Here is a 12,138-nt window from a genome sequence, read left to right on the forward strand (position 1 = left end):
GTCAGTGGTCATCCTCCTGGCGTGAAGTTGCCAAAACTGAATCATGTGTCTAGACTATACCAATTATGAATTGTTAGTTTAAGAACATATAATTCTTAAGTTTTGACTAGACTGCCTTGCCTTGCCGCTATTAAAAATGACTTGGAAAAATTCTGCATTCGTATCCCTTCACGTTCTCAACTCATACCCACGGCGTACTGGTGGTGACCATGCGGAAAGTAGCTTTTGTGAATATTTACCGTCTTCGCGCAACGAGAAGTGCAGCAATTCTTTGTTTTATAGCGTGGTCGGCAAGCTTCTAGCCTTTAAGATTTGTCAGAAATAGCGCATGGGCCGGGGACGCACAGTCAGACATTCAAGGCAGAAAGCTGGACTCATTGGTGCTTAGATTTAGAGGACATAGTAGTGGTGCTACATAACAGGGACGAAAGCAGAGAAGACAGCACAAGCGCTAGACATCAACGGATGCCCTTATTCTAAGGAATACCAGGCATATTTATAGAGCCGAAAAGTGTCAACAGCCAAGCCGCATGCACGACGGCTCTTCTCGATACAACTTGAATTTCTTGGCAGAAAGGTAAACATTTGGTTTATTCACGCACGAATGCCTTTCCACGTGTATAATAAGGGCTTCCAGTAGCTCTCGCTCCTTCTGGTTCTCATTTACAGATATTACAGGTGTCTGCTCAAAAAATGGGGTACAATCTTTTCATCATGTTCAGACGAATTACAATGCGCCGCCAAGTGAGCAGGTTCCACCAAAGAAGTTTGAAGCTCCTTCCAGTTATCGACACATTCAGGGTAGCTAATTGGAATGAATTGAATTTTTCTGCCCAGAAGGACTATCATCGGGGGCTAAGCTCGGCTTCTCGATTGACATTGAAAATATGGTTTACTCCATTCCCAAAATGATATTTTAACGACAGCGAAGGAGAGTGGGCACGCCGGACTCGGATCGACCATGTTGCTAACGGGAACACCGTTCTTCGTACTGCAGGTTATCCTGGGTTCCGCTGCATTACGAACAACTGGACTCGTGTGGCCCCATGGCGTTTGCTGCTGCGATGGAAATCGGACCTTCATCGAAAACGCACACATCTTGCTGTCGTACTTGATGACACTTTTCTGGACATGCGTGTTCTTCCAGCGTCAACGTTCATGCATCGCACTGTGACGTCATCGGAGCCAACAGCTATAAAAGAAGCCACGCAGGAATACAGCTTCAGTGGGCACGGCGTACTCGGATCGACCATGTTGCTAACGGGAACACCGTTCTTCGTACTGCAGGTTGGTAGTCATACCAGGACATTTCGTAGTGACTGCCGCGGTATTGTTGTCATGCCGTGCCCCCATTGTTGTATTTCTTTGGCATACGATTGTTTTGTTTCTTGTAAATTGCTCCTCTGCGGCGACGTCGAAATGAATCCTGGCCCGTCTATGAGGGAAATTCTGGAACAATTATTGGATGGTCAAGAGTCGCTTCAAGCCGAAATCACTGAAATAAAAACAGAGCTCGTTAAAACTGTAAATATAGTGACTGGCCTGCAGCGTGTACTATTGCTGATGGAAAAAAGGCTTAATGAACCGTCAACCCTCACCGATCCGCCTCAGCAAATCCACACAACATTGAAATCAATAGAAAATGTGATGGGATTTCAAGCCAAAAAAATAACCGATCTCGAAGGTCGAAGCAGACGTTCGAACCTAATTATACACGGAATCGCCGAAGACCCTGAAGAGACTGAAACTACGCTGAAAGATAGAGTAATCAAGGAAGTATTTGAAGATAAACTGCAAGTTAGTTGCCAGTCTATAGGGCCTATACATAGGCTGGGACGTAAGAGCGGGAAAAGGCCTATAATTATTTACCTGCAGAATTTTGTAGAAAAAAAGACAATAATGGAGAACGTTAGAAAACTAAAAGGCTCAGGTATGTCGATTCAGAATGACTACTCGCAGTCTACACTGAAGAAGCGCAAACTACTCTGGGATAGCTCGAAAGAAGACAGGGATAAAAAAAAAAAGCTTTTTCCTGATAAGCTAAAAGTGGATAAAGATATGTTCGTCTGGGATGAATCCCAAAATAAGCGCGTAAAGATAGCCTCCTCAAAACCTAGAACACCTCAACAGGACGAGGCATGATGTCACTCGGAACAATGCAAGCAGCTGCGCGTAGTGAACCTTAATGCACGTAGTTAAGTTAATAAAACAGCCAATCTTGAAATAACCTTATCACAGCATGATCCACACATTACAGTGATTACGGAGACGTGGCTTCACAGCGAAGTGAATGATGATGATGTATTTCCTCCTGCCTACACGGTATTTCGAAAAGATAGAGAATCTAGAGGTGGTGGCATAGCTATCCTCATTAACAAACAAATTGCGGCCGTCTTGCAGGACGAGGTACCAAAAATTGAATGCCTATGCGTAAAATTGTCTTGTTGGGGTCATAACTTCGTTTTATATGCTCTGTATAGACCTCCAGATTCTGGACCTGACTGCTTAAATAAACTACAAAATCATATGTCACAGCACGAAAAAAGCAAAATTTTGTTGATGGGAGATTTCAACTTGCCTGGTGTGGATTGGGAACGCCATGAGTGTTTTGGTGCTAACAGTAAGCATGCAAATAAAATGTTTAATATAATGCTAACTCAAAACTTGATGATGCTAACTCACAAATTGATAATGCTAACTCACAACCCGTAAAGATGGTTCCACGAAATCATTATTAGATCTGTTGTTCCTGCCTCGCAATCTTGTAAGGTTTACTGTCACTGTGGAGCAGGGGCTTTCTGATCACTGCCTAGTTAGTGCTTTCTTACCTTTGGTACAACACACTAAAAACAAACAATCATCACTACGTTGTTTTAAAGATTATTCACGTGCTAACGACACATCTGTAACTGAGCATCTAGAAACCTGCTTTCTAGATTTCGATGATACTGATGTCTGCGCACTCTGGGACCGGTTCAAAAAAATTTGTTTTTATTGCATGGAAACTTTTGTGCCAAGCAAATATAGAAAAGAACGTAAGGAAACGCCATGGATGACACGTAGCATAATTCAACTCCGGCGAAAGGTAAAACGGCACAAGAAGAAGCACACAGACCCTAAACAGATAAAACATTTGCTCGACAATCTAGCATGCGCCATACGTGATTCTAAAGATTATTTTTTAGCACATCACTTCAAAATTTCATACAAAACGAGCCAAGTAAATTTTGAAATTGCATCAGTGAGAAAAAGAAAACCGTGTCACAAGTTTCGGTGAACAACGGTATGGTATGTGATCAGATGGCTATTGCCCAGCATTTTAATGACTAATCTCAAAGCGTATTTTCCGCTCCGAGCGCGTGTACCGCGAATAGCCGGGTGTATAATCTTTCTGAAGTGAATTTCATATCTTATTCAGGTGTCTTTTTTATGTTATCAAACTTAAAAACGAAAACGTCATGTGGTCCTGATAATATTCCAAATGACATGAAAAAAAAAACCAGCGAGAAAAGACGCACTGACAAAGAATGGAATTTTTTATCTGGCTAGCAATGACGTCCGGACTTTGTTGAATGTGGCATGTATGTGCGCCTGCGCAAGTAGTGGCTATAAATATGTGGTGGAACCTTAATAAATTCAGTTGAAAGTCCGGCGACAGTCTGTGTGCGTCTTCCTCTGGTCTTGCGTCTTTTCTCGCTGTTTTTTTTTTTCACGTCAACATGTACCAACTTGCCCAACAATTCACTCTTCTGAACTAATATTCCAAATGTATTCCTTCGTCGTTATGCTGAAACCCTGGCGAAATTCCTCGTGATCATATTTCGTGCTTCTTTGCTGACAAGCAAATTACCTGATGACTGGAGGACAGCCCGAATTGTCCCCGTTTACAAAAAAGGAAATCGTCTTTTGTTGCAAAACTATCGTCCCATATCATTGACTTGATCATGCTGTAAGCTACTAGAGCATATAGTTGCACACTCTGTGAATGAATTTCTAGAAAAAAAATTTGGTCATAAACGAATTCCAACATGGGTTCAGAAGGGGTTTCTCGACAGTAACACAACTGATTACGGTAATTAACTCATTCGCATCCTGTATAGATAGTAAGGGCCAAATTGATGCAATTTTTTTAGATTTCAGCAATGCGTTCGACAAAGTTCCTTATGATAAATTAATTCTAAAAATGAAACATATTGGCATTCCTGAGATTTTCATAACTTGGATAACCGCATACTTAAAGAACCGCAGGCAGTTTGTTGAAGTTGGTGGACAATGTTCGGGCTCTCTTCCAGTTTCATCCGGTGTGCCACAGGGAAGTGTCTTGGGCCCTCTGCTTTTTCTTTTATATATTAATGACATTGTTCAAGTGATTAGTATATCAGTGCATATTAGATTGTTCGCAGATGATTGTATATTATTCAAAGAAATTACTAATAGGGATGACCAGAATGTTTTGAACAATGCTGTGAACAATGTTTTGAAATGGTGCGACCAAAGGGGCATGGTTCTCAATGCTGACAAAAGTGTGTATCTTCCGATAACAAGAAAAAACATACCACATAGTTACACATACAAATTAATTTCGTCCCCTCTTGAGCAAGTATCTAACTACAAATACTTACGCATAACTATAAATAGCAAATTAACGTGGAACTTGCATATCAATAACATTTGCTCTTCCGCATTTCGCAAATTGTGCTGCTTAAGACATAAACTGAAGTACGCGCCTCCTAACATCAAGCTACTTTGTTATTCTTCTATAATCAGACCAAAACTCGAATACGCATGCGTAGTGTGGGACCCGTATACTAAATCTAACATAGCCAATTTGGAACGAATACAGAGAAAGGCTGTTAGATTCATCTTTAATAAATATGCAAAGACTGACTCCCCCACCACTTTGATGGAAATTAACCAAATTGAACGACTTGAACTCCGAAGAAAAAAGTTCAGGTTAGAGTTTCTTGCGCTTTTATTAGAGAACAAATTTGTTCTGAACCCCTCGTTATACTTAAAGCCGTTATCTGCCAGACAAACTCGACATTACCACTCTAGTTTTCTAACCCCTATATTTGCCAAAACAGACACCTACAAGTTTTCATTTTTCCCGCGAACTATAATAGATTGGAATCAAATAAACCAACCATTGCCCCATGAGGTCTAACCAATTAGTGCTATTTCTGTCTATTTTCCAGTGTTATTTCTTTCTTATTTCGCTCACTTGTACGCCCACCCTGCTTGGACTTAGTGTGCGCAGTATTTCATAAATAAAAAAAAATAGAAACCAAAGGATTCTAGGTTTTTAAAATGATGTAGGAATTTCTCTGGGCAATTTTTTATTGCTTTTAGAGATTTATCTTTCTTGTACTTTTGTTAATTTTGAGGGAAGTTTGTTCAACGCGAGGGCGTCTGCATAGGCTCGTGCATCGCCCTGTTCCTTAGTGAACAGTTTTTGGTAAATTTGGACAAACCCATTGAAGCGCGCCTGAGTGAAAATAAGCTTTTAAAGGTTTTTTAGATATGTAGACGATTTGTTGATAGTTAGATATGAATTTGTTAGCTTTGTTAGTTATGTAGACGATATTTTATTTTCTGCTCGTTTGGGTTACCACATCAAAGAATTTCGAGAAGATATATATACTGCAGAACAGAATTGTTCTAGCACTGTTTAACTAACCTTTCAATGCCCACACATCAGACTTGTTTCCGAAAGCAAATATAATACCAGCGTTTAACCATTATAATTACAGGTCAAGTCAAGCTTTCAACCGGGAGGTAAAAGAAAATTTAAAGTTCGTTCATAAATTATCTAATCTTACGCGACAAGATGCACGGAACAGTGGAAGGTTGTCACTCCACGCAACAATTATTCTACACAAAAAATATCATACATACTACCAACACTTTTAAGTACTTTTCAAAAATCAGGTCTTGATTTTTATACATCTCACGTGCGTGCATTGCATGAACTTTTTGTCACTCATTGTTTCTCAAGTAATTCAAGAGCATTTTTATGTGATTTGCGTTCTTTGTTCTTATTTTTCTGCACATCTTATATGAAGTCAATTGCCATGTATGTCTAATGCCTGTTCAAGTTGTCAAGTCACTTGCCTCTGAAGCGACTTTCACCCGCAGTCTCCTCCATCACTGATTGAAATAAATAAATTATTTCCTGGTAGTGGTTAAAAGTTCAAGAGGACAGAAATAAGGATGCACTCCATCATACTTTAGATCTTTTATTACCTGTGCCCATGTTGTGAATTTCAATCATAAACTTGATAATAACGGTAACCTACAATTTCGGGATGTTCATTTTTTTGTGTGTGTCGCACGTCTGCCACATGTGCCAGCCAAGGTCCAAAAAAGCAATCTTGAATTTTGATTCGGCCCCCTCCAAATTGGTTAAAAGAGGCATTGCTAAGACATGCCTTCTTGCTGCTCTCAAAAACTCTTGCTCGCACACGATGCATAAAAGTGTACAAAAGCAGGCTAGACGCATGACTAAGGCATGTTTCCCTACAGAACTGGTGGCATCGGTCGATGAGAGCCTGATAAACAAGATAAAAACTCGAGAGGAAACTCAGACGACTGAGCGACAAGCGCATGAACTGGCTACATGCGTGGCACCGCCCAATGTTCACCAGCTTAGGTACCGCCTTAAAAAGGTGGGGATAAAAGGCAACCTCAGAGTTGTGCTTACTGCACCGAACAAACTCGGCAATCTCTGCAGAGTTGTTAATGACGTCACGAACAGAAAACGGCCATGGCCCATTATACATGAAACGCCGTTTTTGTCCTGCAGGACTAATGTGGTGTATCGAGTTCCGCTATCATGCGGAAAATGTTACACCGGCCAAACTGGCCGATGTAACAACGTTCGCCCCATGGAGCATAAGACTTGCAGCTGCTATATTAGGCCCTGGACACTTTGCTACACATTGCAAACGGTGTGATCCTGATGAAGAAAAAAATTGCACCCTATGTTTTGAGCAGACACGTGTAAAATCTGTAAATGTTGACCTTAAGGAGCGAGAGACGTTGGAAACCCTTGTTATACACGTGGAAAGGCATTCGTGCGTGAGTAAACCAAATGTTTACCTTTCTGCCAAGGAATAGAAGTTCCTGTATCGAGAGGAGCCATCGCGGATGCGGCCTGACTGGTAACACTTCGTGGCGCTATAAATGCGTGGTATTTCTGAGAGTAAAGGCATCAGTTGATATCTAGCGCTTCTTCTCTCCTTTCGTCCCTGTTATTTACCGCTACTATTACGTCTTCGCAAAATCAGACCAATTAACTCTCTCGTGCACACCTGCGATGCCACGCTCTTCAAGCCCAAAGAATCGATCACACGCAACACCTTTTGCACATTGAGGTTGACGATAACAAACAAAATAGTTAACCAAGGAACAACTCCAATGTACAACTGGAGAACACAACTTCTCCGGCAGAAAACTGCATAGCACTATTAAAGGTGGTTATGCGCAAGATGCGTACGGAAAGAGTATGAATACACCATTCGAGAGTAAAATCATGATCATGCAGTGAGCAGTAAAGATTCCGCACCTTGACCTTGCTTATTGGACGGCCTGCGAACGACATGTGCAAAACCACGTAGGGCCTGCTGAGTTCCCGCTCTTCTGCACACAAACAAAGAAGCAAAAGTCTCGCTTATAGCTAAGTGCTTCCGCTTGCACTTACGAAGAGAAACAGCCTGGACGCTGCACAGAATAAGCTCAGACAAGCGCGTTTTCATGATAAAAACCATCATTATACGCGTTCAGCTTTGCAGAGAAATAAGAAGAAAAACAGAGAAGCAACACTGTGGAGGGATTCGTAACTAACTTTTAAGATCAATGACATTCCTGTGCAGCATCGGGAGGATCCCACTCCAGTAAACATTTTGCCGACATCGGCTCCTAGTTAAGAGCAGTAAACGCTCTAATGTGTCTCATGCTTACCCCTATGTAAGCTCGTTTTCTTTCGCATTTAGATTTAGCCTAATATTTAAGGTTCGAATCGACCGGCGTGAGGAGGGTTAACGTCTGAAGATTAGTGTAGATGGCGCGGGTACACTCGTGAATCCATATGGCAAATTAAAACCTGCTTGTAATTATCACACCATGTTAAGCGCGCGCCGTTCGGGAGGTTTGCGAAGAGGAGGGCGCGGTCGCCACCCGTGCTGCCTTTCGCACACTCGCCGTGACGCTGCTGCGGAGACCTTCCCTCTTTCCCATCCAAGAATGGAGAGACATCCTCTCTACAGCAGCCCGTTTCTCCCGAGGCACTCTTGCTTCGGTGGATGCATGCGCAGCTTATCACACGTCTTCCAAGGAAGCTGCCGCATCATCGTATCGCCCCGCCCACGCGCACGTCGCGCGCCGGGAGCACGGAGCCACGGGATGTGAGTTGAACACTTTTCATCCCTTTCGCGTAGGTTCCTCAATTAGTGCTTTTGCGGAGTGGAATTCTCCCCAATAGCTCCATCGCTGTGGTGGCTGCTTTGTTGCTGTGTACACTTGCTTAAGTTAGGTTCGTTAAATTAAGGGAAACTCGGCAAGCTATGGAAAGAAAAATGATAGGTGAAACGTTAAGAGACCTGAAAAAGGGCAGAGTGGCTGAATGAACAAACGCGGGTTAATGATATCCTAGTCAAAATCAAAAGAAAGAAATGGGCTTGGGCAGGCCATGTTATGCGCAGGCAAGAAAACGGCTGCTCCTTAAGGGTAACATGGTGGATCCCAATTGAAGGCAAGCGTAGCAGGGGACGGCAGATAGCTGGGTGGGCGGATGAGATTAAGTTTGCGGAGATAGGCTGGCCGCAGCTGGCAAAGAACAGGGTTAATTGGAGAGATATGGGAGTGGCTTTTTGAATAGGGCGTAGTCAGGCTGCTGATGATGATAATGGCACTTGCTCGGAAGCAGACAAATCTATGTCAAGCAGGTGACTCATTTTTTTCCATCAGGCCCGAACTAACCGTGGTGGCGACTCACCACACCGCGGGTTAGGGCCGGCACGGAGGAGCTAGAAGGGGACTAACGCGTCTAAACGTTTGAGCGTTAGTACAAGACTAATTACCTTAAGCGTAAAATAAGTTCATGTCGCGCATGCTATTAGTGTACATTTTTACAAAGTAATTTTTCCTGCAGTAGTACTCTTTATGTTTCTCACCTATAGGAGGGCGCTCATAGTAACAGTGACATTTAGACACCAAGATGTCAAAGTGCGTGAAACGGCGCGGAGAGGTAAAATGCTCAATCAAGCGTCGTGTCCCCATACCGTCACTGAAGAGGGAGAAGGCTTTCCGGCTGTGGTAATTGATGCAAGCATTCGCCATTATGTCCGGAAACTTGTCCCACACGGCATACACCCTGCGGGAGAGAGGCTAATGTAAAAGGGTCGCCTTTGATCCTAAAACCTTCAGCGCGTGTGGCAGTTTAAGAAAATGGCCTGGGGTGGAACATGCAGTTGCACCGCTACAGGGGCAGCAAACTATCGTCCCGTAGCGTTTGTAAGGAACAATATACTTACGCTCGTAATTCGGAGAAGCCTGCCGCGTTGTGCTTTGAATTCTTGGTCACTTTCCGCAGCGTTCTGAAATCACGTAGAAAAATCGTGGGTGTTATTTCTTGGGACACTAGTTTATGCACAAGATATATAAACATATCAACACTGTGTGGAGGAAGAAAACTCAAATCATGAAAAGTTTCTTCGCACTTTAAAAATAATGACTGGCCACGGGAACCAAAATTCACGGAAGGGGCGGAGTGAACTTTGTTGACATAAATTGCAGTGAGATGAAAGCCTTTAGCGCGGTGTTGCTGCTTGTGTCGCTGATGTGTGGCGAAGATGTTGATTAAAGACTACACAATTGTTTGTGCATCTTGAAATTTATTTATTCGCAGTAAGCTGAAGCGCAGGTGCATTGCTTGCGGGCGCCTTGCGTATATGCGCATTGCATTATCGTGTACTGAGTACCCAGTTACGACATACTACACCAGCCACTACTTCTATTACCGATTAACTAATTATATTCAACTAATTAGCCAATCACTAATTAATCATTTACAAACTAAATAACCGCATACTAATTATCCGGTTACTAAATACCGACCGACTTATTACTAATTTCCTAATTACCAAGTTGAGTTAGCGCACTACATACATATAGCTAAAACATACTACACCACTGATGACTTCATAAGCTTGACAGCTATAGTGATACTTTTCTGTGAACATCCCCGCTGGCGGGTCATGAGCCTATAAAGGCTTTCGGCTTAAAACAGCTCGACAAGATAGCCAGTCAGATAGCCTAGTCAGAGCGACTAGGGGAGCTCCTATTTGAATTTTTTTTTGTCACCATTCATTTCCATACATCATTTAACAAGTCGTCTGGAGAGCACTGTGAAAGGTAGAGCTCTCGCCACCCTTGTTGTGCTCGCGCTTCCTTCCTGCTGTGGAATTCGGCGAAGTTGGGCAATGGGGAGGATTCCCTGAAGACCACCGCGAGGGTGGGTGAGCCCTCTGGGGGAGACGTGACTGCAGGACTGCCAGAGGCAACGACGACAATAGCGTCCCCAGGTGTTCAACAAGAATGCTAGCGACGACCATGAGCGTATTCGTTCCGGTCCTCGCCACGACGAAGTGCGATATCAGTGTGGTCGCCTTCAGTCACGCTGGATTTGAACAATTGCCCGAGTGCCGCGCCTTCGATAGAGCTTCCGCGTTCCGGTCACCAGTACAAGCTCTTTCGACACCTGCTGGGAGACAGCCAGGTCAACATGGGCGCGGTCCGGACGCACGTGCGCGGCAACCTGGAGGCCGCGGGGACGACAACGTGACCGGGTCCTGTTCCCTTTGCGTCGACCGAGCTGCGAAGAAACATCAGGACCGCCCTGCCGTGGGTGGTACCTTCAGTGCCATCGTGTGATTGGACATCATTCTTCGAACTGTATTCCCCAGCTAGGAATCTGGGGAATACGAATAGTGTTTAAGGAGCTGCTGGTTTGATGCCAGGAGAGAGCCCCCTTCTTGAGAGGTATCAGAGACTCCCGACTCCTAAGAAGCTCTCTTTACTGAGAAGCACTCTCAGTTGCCCTTACTTGTACATAATGTAAATAGTCCTTGTATAAAGTTTTCGAAGTTTTCTTCCTCCGATCGTCCTCGTCTCTTCTCCGGCCCAGCCACGCTACCAATCCCAACAACTGGTGGCAGCGGTGGGATGCTGCTACCTGAATTCCGACAACTGGATGGCAGCGGTGGGATGTCCACGTGAAGTTACCGGTTCCAACGGACCTCGGCAGCTACAGAACTGACAGGCGTTAGCTATACCTTGGCAGGGTGAGGGCCCAATGTTTTCCGTTCATTTCGCCAGACCGTACTGCTTTGACGACTTCAAGCTAGGGCTTTTGATTTAGTGGGCTTGCTAACGCATGGTGGAACTCATGATGGAGAAGTTAAATGTGCAGGACCTGCTCGAAATTTGACAGGAGCTGGGTATTTCGCTGTTCTGCGAAAAGAAAAAAGAAATTCTCGAGGTTATGCGGCAGGAGGAGGTGACTACTGAGGAGGTCAACGAGGCTTTGGAAACGACTGTTGGACGCAAGAAAGAAAAATAAGAGCTTCGGTTGGCTCAAGTGAGACGGGAGGTCCGTGAGGCAGAGGAAAAAGCGAGAGAACATGCTCGAAAAATGAAGGAGCTCGAAATCGCGTCGCACGGAGGGAATATGGCGCGTCTTAGTCCTGTAGCTTCGGTAGAGGAGCAAGGGAGGTAGAGATTGCAGGATCTCGTCTCGCCATACCGCGTGGGAGGCGATATTGCACTCTTTTTGGTAAATTTCGAACGCACATGCGGGAAGGTGCACATCGACAAGAGCGCTTGGTCTGAGAAGTTACTTCCTCTCCTTCCGTGCGAGGCGGCCGAAGTGGTGGCTCGCCTCTGACGGGAAGAGTGTGGTGACTACGATAAGGTAAAGAGCGCACTGCTTAGAAAGTATCGGCTTTCTGCTGAAGCCTTTAGGCAGCGATTCAGTCAGGGAAAGAAAGGGGGAGGGTGGCATACTGACTTCGCGTACCGGCTTAAAGTCAACTTAAACGAGTGGCTTAAGACCGCTGAGGTGCACGGAAGTCATGACAAGGT

General features: G+C 44.2%; 1 protein-coding gene across 3 annotated transcripts in view; it reads right to left on the reverse strand.

Moving 5' to 3' along the window:
* LOC144123021 (uncharacterized) overlaps positions 1–12,138 on the reverse strand; it is a 134,001-nt gene that overhangs the window by 13,339 nt on the left and 108,524 nt on the right. For all 3 annotated transcript variants that reach the window (XM_077655947.1, XM_077655946.1, XM_077655948.1), the window contains 3 exons: positions 9,531–9,593; positions 9,279–9,370; positions 7,565–7,638 (listed from right to left, as the gene is read on the reverse strand). In XM_077655947.1, coding sequence (XP_077512073.1) covers positions 7,565–7,638; positions 9,279–9,370; positions 9,531–9,593 — 229 coding nt within the window. The remainder of the gene's footprint in view (positions 1–7,564; positions 7,639–9,278; positions 9,371–9,530; positions 9,594–12,138) is intronic.

The sequence above is a fragment of the Amblyomma americanum genome, chromosome 3 (genome assembly GCF_052857255.1).
Source record: "Amblyomma americanum isolate KBUSLIRL-KWMA chromosome 3, ASM5285725v1, whole genome shotgun sequence".
In the NCBI taxonomy this organism is placed as follows: domain Eukaryota; kingdom Metazoa; phylum Arthropoda; class Arachnida; order Ixodida; family Ixodidae; genus Amblyomma; species Amblyomma americanum.